This window comes from Melospiza melodia, chromosome 31 (assembly GCF_035770615.1).
Source record: "Melospiza melodia melodia isolate bMelMel2 chromosome 31, bMelMel2.pri, whole genome shotgun sequence".
Lineage (NCBI taxonomy): Eukaryota > Metazoa > Chordata > Aves > Passeriformes > Passerellidae > Melospiza > Melospiza melodia.
Genome location: NC_086224.1, coordinates 1,287,928 through 1,300,973, shown reverse-complemented (window position 1 = coordinate 1,300,973; position 13,046 = coordinate 1,287,928). Strand labels below are relative to the sequence as shown.

At 59.0% G+C, this 13,046-nt stretch overlaps 2 protein-coding genes across 2 annotated transcripts; both read left to right on the top strand.

The window, feature by feature from the left end:
• Positions 1-990: 990 nt before the first annotated feature.
• Positions 991-2,464, top strand: LOC134431227 (uncharacterized). Its single transcript, XM_063179213.1, has 5 exons — positions 991-1,071; positions 1,774-1,991; positions 2,066-2,165; positions 2,241-2,264; positions 2,337-2,464. The coding sequence occupies exons 2-5, from the start codon at positions 1,884-1,886 to the stop codon at positions 2,462-2,464; spliced, it is 360 nt and encodes a 119-aa protein (XP_063035283.1). The 5' UTR covers positions 991-1,071; positions 1,774-1,883.
• Positions 2,465-3,745: 1,281 nt separating this feature from the next.
• Positions 3,746-11,827, top strand: ZBTB39 (zinc finger and BTB domain containing 39). The gene is made up of 2 exons (XM_063179380.1): positions 3,746-3,803; positions 6,062-11,827. Exon 2 carries the CDS (start codon positions 6,155-6,157, stop codon positions 8,282-8,284), a length of 2,130 nt encoding a protein of 709 aa, XP_063035450.1. The 5' UTR covers positions 3,746-3,803; positions 6,062-6,154; the 3' UTR covers positions 8,285-11,827.
• Positions 11,828-13,046: the final 1,219 nt, after the last annotated feature.

Sequence of the window (13,046 nt, the reverse complement as noted above, 5' to 3'; positions counted from 1 at the left end):
GACATTGTGCCCTTGGTGCAACAACAGGATAGGGGAGAACATCTTTGGCAGAAAAATGAAGAAAAGTTTCAATAAAATATCCACAAGAATGCAGAAGTAGGCGTAGTCGGCTGATAAGTAACTAACCAATAGTGAGCTCGCCTTTGCAATTTGTATGAGCCTCATTAACACCGATATAGAGATGAGTACCTATCAATAAAGTTGGAGATTTCCTGATCAATCATGTTGTGTGCTGCATTTCTCCTGCCGATCCCAGCACCACCCAGCATGGGCACGGTGCCCGTGTGCTGACCCCCCCATTTTGGGATCCCTGCGTGGGCAGAGTGCCCATGCGCTGACCCCCACCCCAGGGTGGGCACGATGCCCATGTGCTGACCTCCCATTCTGAGGTTCCTACATGGGCACGGTGCCCATGTGCTGACCCCCCACCCCAGGGCGGGCACGGTGCCCGTGTGCTGACCTCCCATTCTGAGGTTCCTACATGGGCACAGTGCCCATGCGCTGACCCCCTATTCTGGGGTACCTGTATGGGCACAGTGCCCATGTGCTGACCCCCCATTTTAGGGTCCCTGCGTGGGCACGGTGCCCGTGTGCTGATCCCCCACTCTGGGGTGGGCACAGTGCCCACGTGCTGACCCCTGATTTTGGGGTTCCTACATGGGCACGGTGCCCATGTGCTGACCCCCCACTCTGGGGTGCCTGCGTGGGCACGGTGCCCGTGTGCTGACCCCCACCCCTGCGTGGGCACGCGTGTGCCGCTGTGTGACTCCGTGTGTGCCACGAGTGCTGCGTGGGCGTGAAGCTGCAGGGTGGGGGTACCACCTCCCCCCGGCCCCCATTGGCAGCTCTCCTCTTGCCCACCCACGCCGTGCCATGGGCAGAGCCCCTTTATTTAGCGCCGTGCAGCAGCTGCTGCCCCGGTATTTCATCTCCCGGCTGAGCCCGGGCCGGGGGAGCTGCCCACCACCATCGCTGCCCACCATCGCTGCCCACCACCATCGCTGCCATCCATCACCACGCCTCGAGAGGTCCCTTCTCCGAGGGTCCCTCATCCCTCGACTCCACCGGCAGGTCTGTGTCCCTGTGTCCCCCACAACCCTGGGGGCTTCCCGAGGCTCCCTGTGCCCTGTGCTCACCCCGCTGGGGCTCGGGGAAGGCAGGAGGAGGAAGAGGAGGTTGGGATGGCGCTGGGGACGGGCACAGGAAGGGGGAGAGATGGGCTGAGGGTGTTGTTTGAATTTGCGGAGGGTTTGGTGGGGGTTCTGGAAGCAAATCGAGCTGTGGGCAAGCATATGTGTGCCAGGGAGCGTGCCAGGGGATGCCAGCGCGCCAGGGGATGCCAGTGTGCCAGGGAGCGTGCCTGGGGATGCCAGTATGCCAGGGAGCGTGTCAGGGGATGCCAGCGTGCCAGGGAGCGTGCCAGGGGATGCCAGTGTGCCAGGGGATGCCAGTGTGCCAGGGAGCGTGTCAGGGGACCGGGTGAACGTGCAGGACGGAGCCCGAGCCGCGTCCGTGCCCCACCCTCGCGGTTGCACGGCTCGTGTGCGAGCGCACAACGGTGGCACCGCGGCCACGAGCGGGGGGACACGAGCGGCCACAGCAGGGCCGTGTCCCCCCGCACGCCACGGAAGGACCCCCCCAACCCTGTAACGCACCCCCGGGGGTCCAAGGGACACCGGCATCCAGGGAAGCGGCGCGATCCCTCCTCCCCACACCGGAGAGGGGGTCCCGCCGCCCCCGGTCCCCCCGTCTCCCGTCTCTTTCCCTCCCCAGAGCTCGCTTCGCTTCCAGACCCATCCCGGGCCGCCCCATCGAGGGTTGGCCGGCTCGGGACAGCCCCGGGAAGCTCCATCGCTGATCGCTGCCCCCGCGTCCCCCCGAGGATGAAGAACCGGCCGGTGCTCGCCGTGCTGCTGCTCCTGGCGCTGCCGCTCGCCCTCGCCCGCCGCGCCCCCGCCGCCCCGCCGGGCCCCGCTCCGGTACGGCCGTCGGTGGGGGAAGCAACGGGCGGATCCCGGATCCCCGGGACCTCCCAGACCCCTTCCCACCTGCTTCATTCCCGCAGGGGATGCCCGGCCCGGAGCCGCTGCCGTGGAGCCCCCGCGGCAGCCCCGGGGCCGCCGCCGCCGCCGCCGCGCTGGAGCTGCTGCGGGAGGAAAGCGCCGGTGAGGGGCAGGAGGGCTCGGATGGGAGGGGGTCGGTCCGCCCGGCGCTCACTCACCCATTTCGGTCTTTTCCAGGTCCCCCCGCGGCGCCGCAGAAGAGTAAGTCCCGCCCGGTGCCGGTGTCGGTGCCGGCGCCCGTACCGGTGCCGCTGACGGCCGGTCTCTCCGCAGGAGACATGCACGATTTCTTCGTGGGGCTCATGGGGAAACGAGCGGCGGGGCGGGGGAACGGCAGCCCGGCCCCCCGGTGCTCCCCGGGACCCCCCGCTCCCGGCGAGGCCCCGCTGCGGGCGGCGTGAGCGGCAGAACGAGCCCCGCACGGGGCCGTGCCCGGTGTCCCGGGGATGGTGGGACCGGAGCGTCCCGGCGCCCACGGAGCCGTGGGGAGCGCGGCGGTGCCGCCCCGCGAGCGCGTGTCCGTGCACCTGTGTACACCCGGACGTGTCCCGTTATACACCCACCCGTGTCTGCGCGGGACACGCGCAAAATGCGGCTCCGTGTCTTGGCTGCGCCCTCCGGGACCCGCTCGGGACGGACCGGGGGACGGGGATGCGGGAATGAACCCGCCGGGATGGGGATGCGGGGATGGGGATACGGGGATGAGCCCACGGGGATGAGCCCACGGGATCACCGGGGCCGGGGTTCGTGGGCTCTTGGGCTACAGCGCCCTGTCCCTTCCCCACGGCAGCCCCGTAACTGGAGAAGTGCCCCTGTCCATGTCCCTTCCTGTGTCCGTGTGTCCGTGTCCCTTCCCGTGTCCGTGTGTCCGTGCCCCTGGCCGTGTCCCTTCCCGTGTCCGTGTGTCCGTGCCGCTGTACGTGCCGCTGTCCGTGTCCCTTCCCTTGCCCGTCTCCATGTCCCTTCTTGTCCGTGCCAGTGTGTAAATACCACACCAGTGTCCGTGTCCGTGTGTCCCGCCTCGTGTCCGTGTGTCCCTCCCCGTGTCCGTGTCAATGTGTCCCACCCTGCGTCCGTGTCCGTGTGTCCCACACCGGTGTCCGTGTGTTCTTCCCCCTGTCCGTGTGTCCGTGTGTCTCTCCCGTTGTTCATGTGTCCCTCCCCGTGTCCGTGTGTCCCCTTGTGTCCCGCCCCGTGTCCGTGTGTCCTTCCCCGTGTCCATGTGTCCGTGTCCATGTCCGTGTGTCCCTCCCCGTGTCCGTGTGTCCGTGTGTCCTTTCCCCGTGTCCGTGTGTCCCTCCCCGTGTCCGTGTGTCCGTGTGTCCCGCCCCGTGTCCGTGTGTCCTTCCCCGTGTCCATGTGTCCGTGTCCATGTTCGTGTGTCCCTCCCCGTGTCCGTGTGTCCGTGTCCGTGTGTCCTTTCCCGTGTCCGTGTGTCCCTCCCCGTGTCCGTGTGTCCTTTCCCGTGTCCGTGTGTCCCTTCCCGTGTCCGTGTGTCCCGCCCCGCCCCATGTCCGTGTGTCCCTCCCCGTGTCCGTGTGTCCCGCCCCATCTCCATGTGTCCCTCCCCGTGTGTCCATGTGTCCGTGTGTCCGTCCGGTGCCCCCGCTCCGGTTCCTCCTCTCCGCACGGGGGCGCTGTCGGCGGCGGCTCCCGGAAGGCGGCGCGGGCCGGGGCGGGCGCGGGGCGGGTCGGCGCCTTTGTGTGAGCCGGGCCGGGATGGTGCGGGGCGCCGGGCGGGTAAGGAGCGACCCCCGCCCGCCACCCCCGGCCCCCGCAGGTCCCCCGAGCCGCGCCAGCCCCGCTCCGACCCTCTCCGACCCTCCCCGGGGCCTCCCGCCGCCTTTCGTGGCTCCCTCCGGGGTCCCTTCGTGCCCCGCTCCCCGGGCCCACCGGGGACGCCGCTGTCCCTCCCCTCCATCTCCTCCCGTTTCTCCCGGAGCAGCTCCGGGATCCCCCCTTCCCGCTGCCCCCTTCCCTCCGGTTCTTTCCCCTCCTGCCCCATCCCCTCCGCAGGGATCCCCAATTGCCCAGGTGTTTTCTCGGCTGGGCAGCGTTTCCAGAGCCTTCCTCTCCATCTTCATCCTCCTCCTCAGCTGCCGGTGGTGTTTCCCGCATCCCTCGCATCCCCGGGGATGGGTTTTGGGTTTTCCCGGAGCTGGGGCAGAGGCAGCTCCAGCCCCTCCAAACTCCCTCTCTTTGCTGCCTTCTGGGTTCGCTGTTCCCTGTCTCAGGACGGGGAAAATGCGGGGAATTAGGAATAGGGGAATTAAGGATAGAGTTGCCTGGGTAAGTTCGTGAAATCCCAAGAGCTGGTGGGGTGTCCGTGAGCAGGACAGAGGGACAAAGGCAGCGGGACAAGCTGGGAGGAATGGTCGGTGCTGTGGGACAGGTGTGGTGGTGGCAGCTGAGGAATCTGAGAGGTGCTGCCAAAAAATCCCAGGGGAATCCATCCAGGGAGAATCCATCCAGGAGAATCCATCCAGGGGAATTCATCCAGGGGAATCCATCCAGGGGAATCCATCCCAGGGGAATCCATCCCAAGGGAATTCATCCCAGGAGAATCCATCCAGGGGAATCCATCCCAGGGGAATCCATCCCAGGAGAATCCATCCAGGAGAATTCATCCCAGGGAGAATCCATCCAGGGAAATCCATCCCAGGGGAATCCATCCAGGGGAATCCATCCCAGGAGAATCCATCCAGGAGAATCCATCCCAGGGGAATCCATCCAGGGGAATCCATCCAGGAGAATCCATCCAGGAGAATCCATCCAGGGGAATCCATCCAGGGGAATCCATTCAGGGGAATCCATCCAGGAGAATCCATCCAGGGGAATCCATCCTAGGGGAATCCATCCAGGAGAATCCATCCAGGGAGAATCCATCCAGGGGAATCCATCCAGGGGAATCCATCCCAGGGAAATCCATCCAGGGGAATCCATCCAGGGGAATCCATCCAGGGGAATCCATCCAGGGAATCCATCCAGGGGAATCCATCCAGGGGAATCCATCCAGGGAAATCCATCCCAGGGGAATCCATCCCAAGGGAATCCATCCAGGAGAATCCATCCAGGGAGAATCCATCCAGGGGAATCCACCCAGGAGAATCCATCCAGGAGAATCCATCCAGGGGAATCCATCCAGGAGAATCCATCCCAAGGGAATTCATCCAGGGGAATCCATCCAGGGGAATCCATCCAGGGGAATCCATCCAGGGGAATCCATCCAGGAGAATCTATCCCAGGGGAATCCATCCCAGGGGAATCCATCCAGGGGAATCCATCCAGGGGAATCCATCCAGGAGAATCTATCCCAAGGGAATTCATCCAGGAGAATCCATCCCAAGGGAATCCATCCAGGGGAATCCATCCAGGGAGAATCCATCCCAAGGGAATCCATCCAGGGGAATCCATCCAGGGGAATCCATCCAGGAGAATCCATCCAGGGGAATCCATCCCAGGGGAATCCATCCAGGGGAATCCATCCAGGGGAATCCATCCCAGGAGAATCCATCCAGGAGAATCCATCCAGGGAAATCCAAAGACTGGAATGCAGAGAGTCCCACCTGGGAGCCTGAAGTCTCCTTGTGGGTCCAGTTGGAATCTGAAGTGAATGAATGGAGTGGCTGCAGCTGGAGGAGACCTGGAGTTGAATCCAACTGGTGTGTGACATCTCCTTGGAGAGGAGCCTCATCCCCAGCTCAGGAGGAGGGAGATGTCAGGAACAGGCTCTGGTTTGGTCTCAGGGTCAGCAGGATCTCTGTCCCTGCCCCTGTAGCAGTGAGACCTTCAGGCTGCCTCTGAGACTCTTTTTGTTTTGACTTTGCTGCTTTGCACATCCAGCTTTTTGCTTCCCAAAACTGAGGTGACAGGACAGGGTTAGTCCATCTCCAGCTGAGCAGCTGCTCTGCGGCTCCTCAGAAGGGTGCAAAGTGACCAGAATGACATTGCTTTGATTGTTAAATAACATTTTTTTTTTTAACACTTCCCCTCTGCAGAGCCCCTTGCCCTGCCAATTCCTGCTCCCGCCGCGGATGAGAGCGTGAAGGCCGAGCTGACGAGCAGAAAGGGCTCCTGAAGCAGCTGCTAAGATGGGCATGAGGATCAAGCTGCACAGCACCAACCACCCCAACAACCTGCTGAAGGAACTCAACAAGTGCCGCCTCTCCGAGACCATGTGCGACGTCACCATCCTGGTGGGCTCCCGCTCCTTCGCTGCCCACAAGGCCGTGCTGGCCTGTGCTGCTGGCTACTTCCAGAACCTCTTCCTCAACACGGGGCTGGACGCTGCCAGGACCTACGTGGTGGATTTCATCACGCCGGCCAACTTTGAGAAGATCCTGAGCTTTGTGTACACCTCGGAGCTCTTCACCGACCTCATCAACGTGGGGGTGATCTACGAGGTGGCGGAGAGGTTGGGCATGGAGGATCTGCTGCAGGCTTGTCACTCCACCTTCCCTGACCTGGAGAGCTCGGCCATCACCAAGCAGCCTGCTCTGTCAGTGGGGGAAGGCAGGGCTGGGGTGCTGGGCAGCACCTCCTCGGAGCAGAGCCACCCTTTGGGGGACATCCGGGGTGGTGTGGAGCATTTTGGCCCCGAGAGGAGTTATCTCCTGCACGGGGACGTGGTGGGAAGCTACAAAGAGGATGAGAGGAGTGCTGTGGGTGAGGCCAGCCAGGCTCTTCCCCTGATGCACCCACAGCAGCCTCCCAAGACAGAGCAGGAGTCTGATGCAGGACAATTCACTCCAGTCGCGGGTCTGGGGGCTCAGCCTGGTGGGAATGCCATGGCACAAACCACTGGCAGCTCCTGCCCTCAGTTCAAGGCCCAGAGCAATGGTGACTACAGCAAGGGTGGCTTCTTCCCCACTGACCCCTCCCTGGATGTCTCCACGGGGAGCAATTCCTGCCCCAGCAACAGCGACCACTCCAAAGAGCAGGGATTCGAGCAGATGGATGAGCTCCAGCTGGAGGATTTGGGGGAGGCCGAGCTGCATTTTGAGGATGCTGGAGAAGAGCTGGTGCCATCTGAGGAGGTGATTGAGCTCAGTGATGACAGCGAGGAGGAGCTGGCCTTTGAGAGCGACAGCCGGGACAGCAAGGCCATGCCCTGCCAGGTGTGCAAGAAGGTTCTGGAACCCAACATCCAGCTGATCCGCCAGCACGCCAGGGACCACGTGGACCTGCTCACGGGGAACTGCAAGGTGTGCGAGACCCACTTCCAGGACCGTAACTCCAGGGTGACCCACGTGCTGTCCCACATTGGCATCTTCCTCTTCTCCTGTGACATGTGCGAGACCAAGTTCTTCACCCAGTGGCAGCTGACGCTGCACCGGCGGGACGGGGTCTTCGACAACAACGTCATCGTCCACCCCAGTGACCCCCTCCCGGGGAAAGTGGCTGTTTTTGGGGGAGGGCCCGGCCCTGAGCTGGCCTGTGCTGCCTGTGGGAAGCCCTTGGCCAAAGATTTCCACACGGTGCGGAACCACCTGCTGGAGCACGTGAACCTGAAGAGCCAAACGTGCGGCGTGTGCGACCAGCGGCACCTGAGCCTCTGCAGCCTGCTGTGGCACGCCCTGTCCCACCTGGGCATCTCTGTCTTCTCCTGCTCAGTGTGTGCCAGCAGCTTTGTGGACAGGCAGCTCCTGGAGAAGCACCTGGCCGTGCACCAGCACGTGGAGGAGGCTCTTTTCCAGTGCCACTTCTGCAGCCAGAGCTTCAAGCTGGAAGCCGCTTACCGCTACCACGTCAGCCAGCACAAGTGTGGGGGCAGCCTGGACATCAGGGCAGGGTTTGGGGAGCGCCTGCAGCCGCAGGGGCTGCCCAAGAGGAAGCTGCCCGAGGAGTTTTTGAGCGAGGATCTGGCTCTGCAGAGCCAGCCGGGGAACAGCAAGTACAGCTGCAAGGTTTGTGGCAAGAGGTTTGCCCACACCAGCGAGTTCAACTACCACCGGCGCATCCACACCGGGGAGAAGCCCTACCAGTGCAAGGTGTGCCACAAGTTCTTCCGAGGGCGTTCCACCATCAAGTGTCACCTGAGGACACACTCGGGGGCCCTGATGTATCGCTGCACGGTGTGTGGCCACTACAGCTCCACGCTCAACCTGATGAGCAAGCACATAGGGGTGCACAAGGGCAGCCTCCCGCCCGACTTCACCATCGAGCAGACTTTCATGTACATCATCCATTCCAAAGAGGCTGAGAAAAACACGGATAGCTGATGGGGAAGAAGAGATGGAGGAGGAAAAAGGAAAGGAAAGGAAAAAAAAAAAAAGCAAGTTGTTTCGTTTTATTTAATGGTCAGGCATCATGGATGGAATTTTGGTTTTGGTTTGATTTTATTTTTTTTTTTTAATTATTATTTTTGGGCCTTCCTAGGGCTTTTTAGATTGGTGGAGTTGTACAAATTAACAGCACGTGAGGTACATCACTGTTTCAAGGAGTCTGTCGTGTTTACTTACCTCTGGTCCTGTTAGAGGCCATCTGTGCTATTAGCATTTCTCACTAGTTTTTGCGCCTAGATTCTATTTTTTTTTTTAAACCTTTTAGCCCACTTGACCAGGCTAAGCTTGTCCACAAACTGATGCTGCTAAGATTTTCACACCTGACCTCAGTGGAGAGGGACAAGAGCCAGAGCAGGCGCTGGACTCGAAAGGAAAGGAACAAAAGAGAAAGAAAAAGAGGAAAAAAAAAAAAAAAAAAAAGGAAAGGAAAAAAGACATTCTGGGCATCCGTGGTGCTCTGCTGCTACTGCCAGGAGAGGAGCAAAGTGTGCTCTGGGGAGAGGAGCAGGAAGCACCTGAGTGTGTAAACAAGGAGGGATCCCAGCAGGGATCAAGGAGCAGGAGATTCACAAACAAGGAGGGATCAGGAGCAGGGAATTCACAAACAAGGAGGGATCAGGAGCAGGGAATTCACAAAGAAGGAGGGATCAGGAGCAGGGAATCCACACATTCCCACGTTTGCTCTGCTGTGCCCTGAGACCTTGGAGAGGAGGAGCTGAAGGAGCCCCAGGACCTCCGTGCAGAGGTAGAGGTGGCTGTGCGAGCACGGAGATCTCCTGCAGGATTGGAGAGGGAGGGGAGGAATCTCCCTGCTCCTTTTCGGGGTGATTTGTGGTGGCCACAGAGAGCCAGGACTGTCCTGGCAGTGCCCTGGGCAGGTGAGTCAGGATGAAGCTGTTGCCTTAACTCCCTGGAAGGAGGAGGAGGAGGAGGAGGAGGAGGGAGGACCCTTCTCCTCCCACACCCTGGACAAACCTGTGTTCCTGTGGCAAACCCGCGTGCTTGGAGTGATGTGAGTTTGTTTGTTCGTGGAGTGGGAGCCACGGCGATGGCTGGGCACTTCTGGGGGGGGGCTTCCCTGGGTTTGGGGGGCTCCCCTGGGCATGGAGGGGCTCTTCTGGGTGTGAGGAGCTCTCCTAGGTGTGGAGGGGCTCCCCTGGGTGTTGGGGGACATGGAGGGGCTCTCCTGGGCGTGGGAGGCTCTCCTGGCCTGTGGAGATGCTCCCCTGGGTATGAAGGGGCTCCCCTGGGTGTGGGGGGCTCTGCTGGGCGTGGAGTGGGCATGGAGGGGCTCTCCTGGGTTTGAGGAGCTCTCCTGGGCATGGAGAGGCTCCCCTGGGTGTGCAGAGGCTCCCCTGGGCATGGAGGGGCTTCTCTGGGCATGGAGGGGCTCTCCTGGGTTTGGAGGTCTCTCTTGGGCATGGAGGGGCTCTCCTGGCCATGGAGGGGCTCCCCTGGCTGTGGAGGGGCTCCCCTGGACATGGAGGGGCTCTCCTGGGTGTGGGGGGCTCTGCTGGGCATGGGGGGGTCTCTCTTGGCCCTGTGTCAGGTCCACCTCAGCATGGGGGTCTCTCCTGCCCACTCCTGGGATCTCTCCTGAGGTCTGTCCTGCCCATTCCTGGGGGTCTCTCCTGCCCATTCCTGGGGGTCTCTCCTGCCCATTCCTGGGGTCTCTCCTGCCCATTCCTGGGGTCTCTCCTGCCCATTCCTGGGGGTCTCTCCTGCCCATTCCTTGGTGTTTCCTGGCCATTCCTGGGGGTCTCTCCTGCCCATTCCTGGGGTCACTCCTGGGGTCTCTCCTGGCCACCCCAGCGAGGTGCCAGCAGTGTTAACGCAGGGAAGGGCATGGCTTGGCTTCTCCCTGTTGTTTTCCAGCTTTTTTTTTTGTGGGGGGCAGAGGTGGGGAAGGAGCAAACAGATCTTTCCAAGCTGGGATTGCCCTCGGGTAACTCAATTCTACCTCACAAACAAAGAAGTGCTCGGGGCTTTTTCCAGCCTGGATCAGCTCCTGCGCTTCTGTCGAGTTTTGCTGTTACAAAACTAAAACTAAAAAAAAAACTAAAAAAACTAAACTAAGCTAGTGATTTGCAAACCCTGGAAACTCACCCTGCTGTGAAGGGACACAGGGAAGGGACAGACACCCAGGAAGGGCCATCTCAGAGAGAGCTCAGAGCACGCCAGGGTTTCTCTCTCCCAGCTCCACCGTGGCCTTGGGCAAGTCACTTCACCTCTTTTGCCTCAGTTTCCTCATCTGTAAAATGAGGGTGGTACCTCCCGTGGTACTGAGCTACCTCCAGGAGCAGGGGAGGGTGCCTGGAGCCTGGATTTGGAGGGTGGGAAGGAGGTGCCAGAGCCAAATTCAGCTCTGGGTTGCTGCAGCTCTTGAGTTTTGAGCTCCGGCCTCGCGGGCCTGGCGTCGCTGTGGGGCTGTGTTGAGGTTTTACAAGAGAAATGGGGGAATTTTGGGAGCGGTGTGGCGCCGTGGGCAGTGGTGGGGCTTTGCTGTGGGCGCCCCCGAGCTGCTCCCTGGGTTCCTGTCGTGGGATTTTGGGGTGGGTGAGGCTGGGGGGGACCGTTGGGGGTCACCCAGACACCCCCTCATGGCTGGGGACAAACTGGGGACAAACTGGGGACAGGGATGGATGGACACGACCTGCGCTGCTCTGGAGGTGGCTGTGGAGGCTGGGAGAGCCTTGAGACCCTCCTGGAACGTTCCAGAAGCCGTGCTGGGCTTCAGGGAGGGCCTGCTGAAAAAGCAGAAGCCTTTTTGTGCGCATAAACCAAAAAGTGAAGATTTTACACCCAAACAGGCACAGCCAGCCCTTGCTCCTGCCTGGAGGGGGAAAGCAGGAATCCCCCATTGCTGCTGGTTCTGATCCAGGGAATTTTTTGGGTTAAAAACAGATCATTCCCACCTGGAACACCCCAAATCCAGGGAATTTCTTGGGTTAAAAACAGATCATTCCCACCTGGAACACCCCAAATCCAGGGAATTTTTTGGGTTAAAAACAGATCATTCTGGTTTTGGGGAGGAAAGCAGGAATTGCCCCATTGCTGCTGGTTCTGATCCAGGGAATTTCTGTTTCTTTGGGTCCAAACAGATCATTGCCACCTGGAACACCCCAAATCCAGGGAATTTTTTTGGCTAAAAACAGATCATTCCCACCTGGAACACCCCAAATCCAGGGAATTTCTTGGGTTAAAAACAGATCATTCCCACCTGGAACACCCCAAATCCAGGGAATTTCTTGGGTTAAAACCAGATCATTCTGGTTTTGGTGGGGAAAGCAGGAATCCCCCATTGCTGCTGGTTCTGATCCAGGGAATTTCTGTTTTTTTGGGTTATAAACAGATCATTGCCACCTGGAACACCCCAAATCCAGGGAATTTCTTGGGTTAAAGCCAGATCATTCTGTTTTTTGGGGGGAAAGCTGGAATCCCCCATTGCTGCTGGTTCTGATCCAGGGAATTTCTGGATTTTTGGGGTTAAAAACAGATCATTCCCACCTGGAGCACCCCAAATCTGCCCTGGAGGGGCTGCAGGGATGGGTCTGACCCTGCTGCTGCTCCTGGGGGTGATTCCCTGAGGTTTCAGAGCCCTGAATGGGGGTCCTGGCTGTTGCTGAGCCCTTGGGGTGGGCAGGGATGTCACCCCTGTCCCCAGCCTGCTCCAGCTCAGTGTGGGGAGAGCCAAAACCAATTTGGATTTCATTCCATGGGCAAAACGTGGCTTTCTGCTGTCCCCACCGCCCTTGGTGGCTCTGGGGACACCGACCTACCTCCCCTGGTGTTTGCAAAGTGCTTTGGGATCCCTGGGGTAGGAGAGGGGGAAATTCTGGCAGCATCCAGGTCATGGAGCCTTCCCCAAACAGAGAATCTCCAATCTCCAGTGATCACTCCCAACCCCAAACACAAAATTCACTTTTTTTCCCCCTGTTCTCAGTGGATCCAGGTCTGTCAGCAGAGAAATTGAGCGGAAGAAAGAAAAGAAAAGAAAGAACAAGAGTTGGATTTGCTGTCTAACCTTTTTTTTTGTTAAGTTAATCGTAGGTACTGACCTCCTGCTATTTAAGTGTTTACTATCTATTTGCTGTAAAGTTTTGTATATTTTGTAAACTTTTCCCCCCCTGCCCTCCCCCGAATCGTAGATGTCTAAAATCGTTGTACATCGGGTTCTTTTCTACTCCATTGTCCAGCACAAAGTGTGGTTTTTATTTAGAATAATAAAATGGAAAACATTGATCCCTTGTAGCTGTTTTTTTTTTATGAAGTGTTTTCCTCACAGGAATGCCTGAGGAGCAGGTATCCATATAAATCATTTGAGGGGGGATCTTGTCCATAAAAATATCTCAGATTTCTCATTTGAGAGGGGATCTCAATCCGTAAAATATCTCAGGTATCCATATAAATATCTCATTTGAGTGGGGGGTCTTGTAAATCCATAAAAATATCTCAAATATCTCAGAGGGGATCTCAACAATCCCTAAAAATATCTGAAATTTCTCATTTGAGAGGGGATCTCATCAATCCACAAAAATACCTCAGATATCTCAGAGGGGATCTCTTAAATTCACAAAAATATCTCTGATTTCTCATTTGAGAGGGGATCTCAACAATCCATAAAAATATCTCAAATATCCATACAAATATCTCATTTGTAAGGGAATCTCATCAATCCATAAAAATATCTCAAAGTGGG

Excerpts from the sequence above, each read along its gene's own strand:
- LOC134431227 (XM_063179213.1), top strand. The coding sequence starts at position 1,884 with ATGAAGAACCGGCCGGTGCTCGCCGTGCTGCTGCTCCTGGCGCTGCCG. Across the intron at positions 1,992-2,065 it reads CCGCTCCGGTACGGCCGTCG|GGGATGCCCGGCCCGGAGCC; the intron begins GTGGGGGAAGCA and ends TCATTCCCGCAG. Across the intron at positions 2,265-2,336 it reads CCCCGCGGCGCCGCAGAAGA|GAGACATGCACGATTTCTTC; the intron begins GTAAGTCCCGCC and ends GTCTCTCCGCAG.
- ZBTB39 (XM_063179380.1), top strand. The coding sequence starts at position 6,155 with ATGGGCATGAGGATCAAGCTGCACAGCACCAACCACCCCAACAACCTG.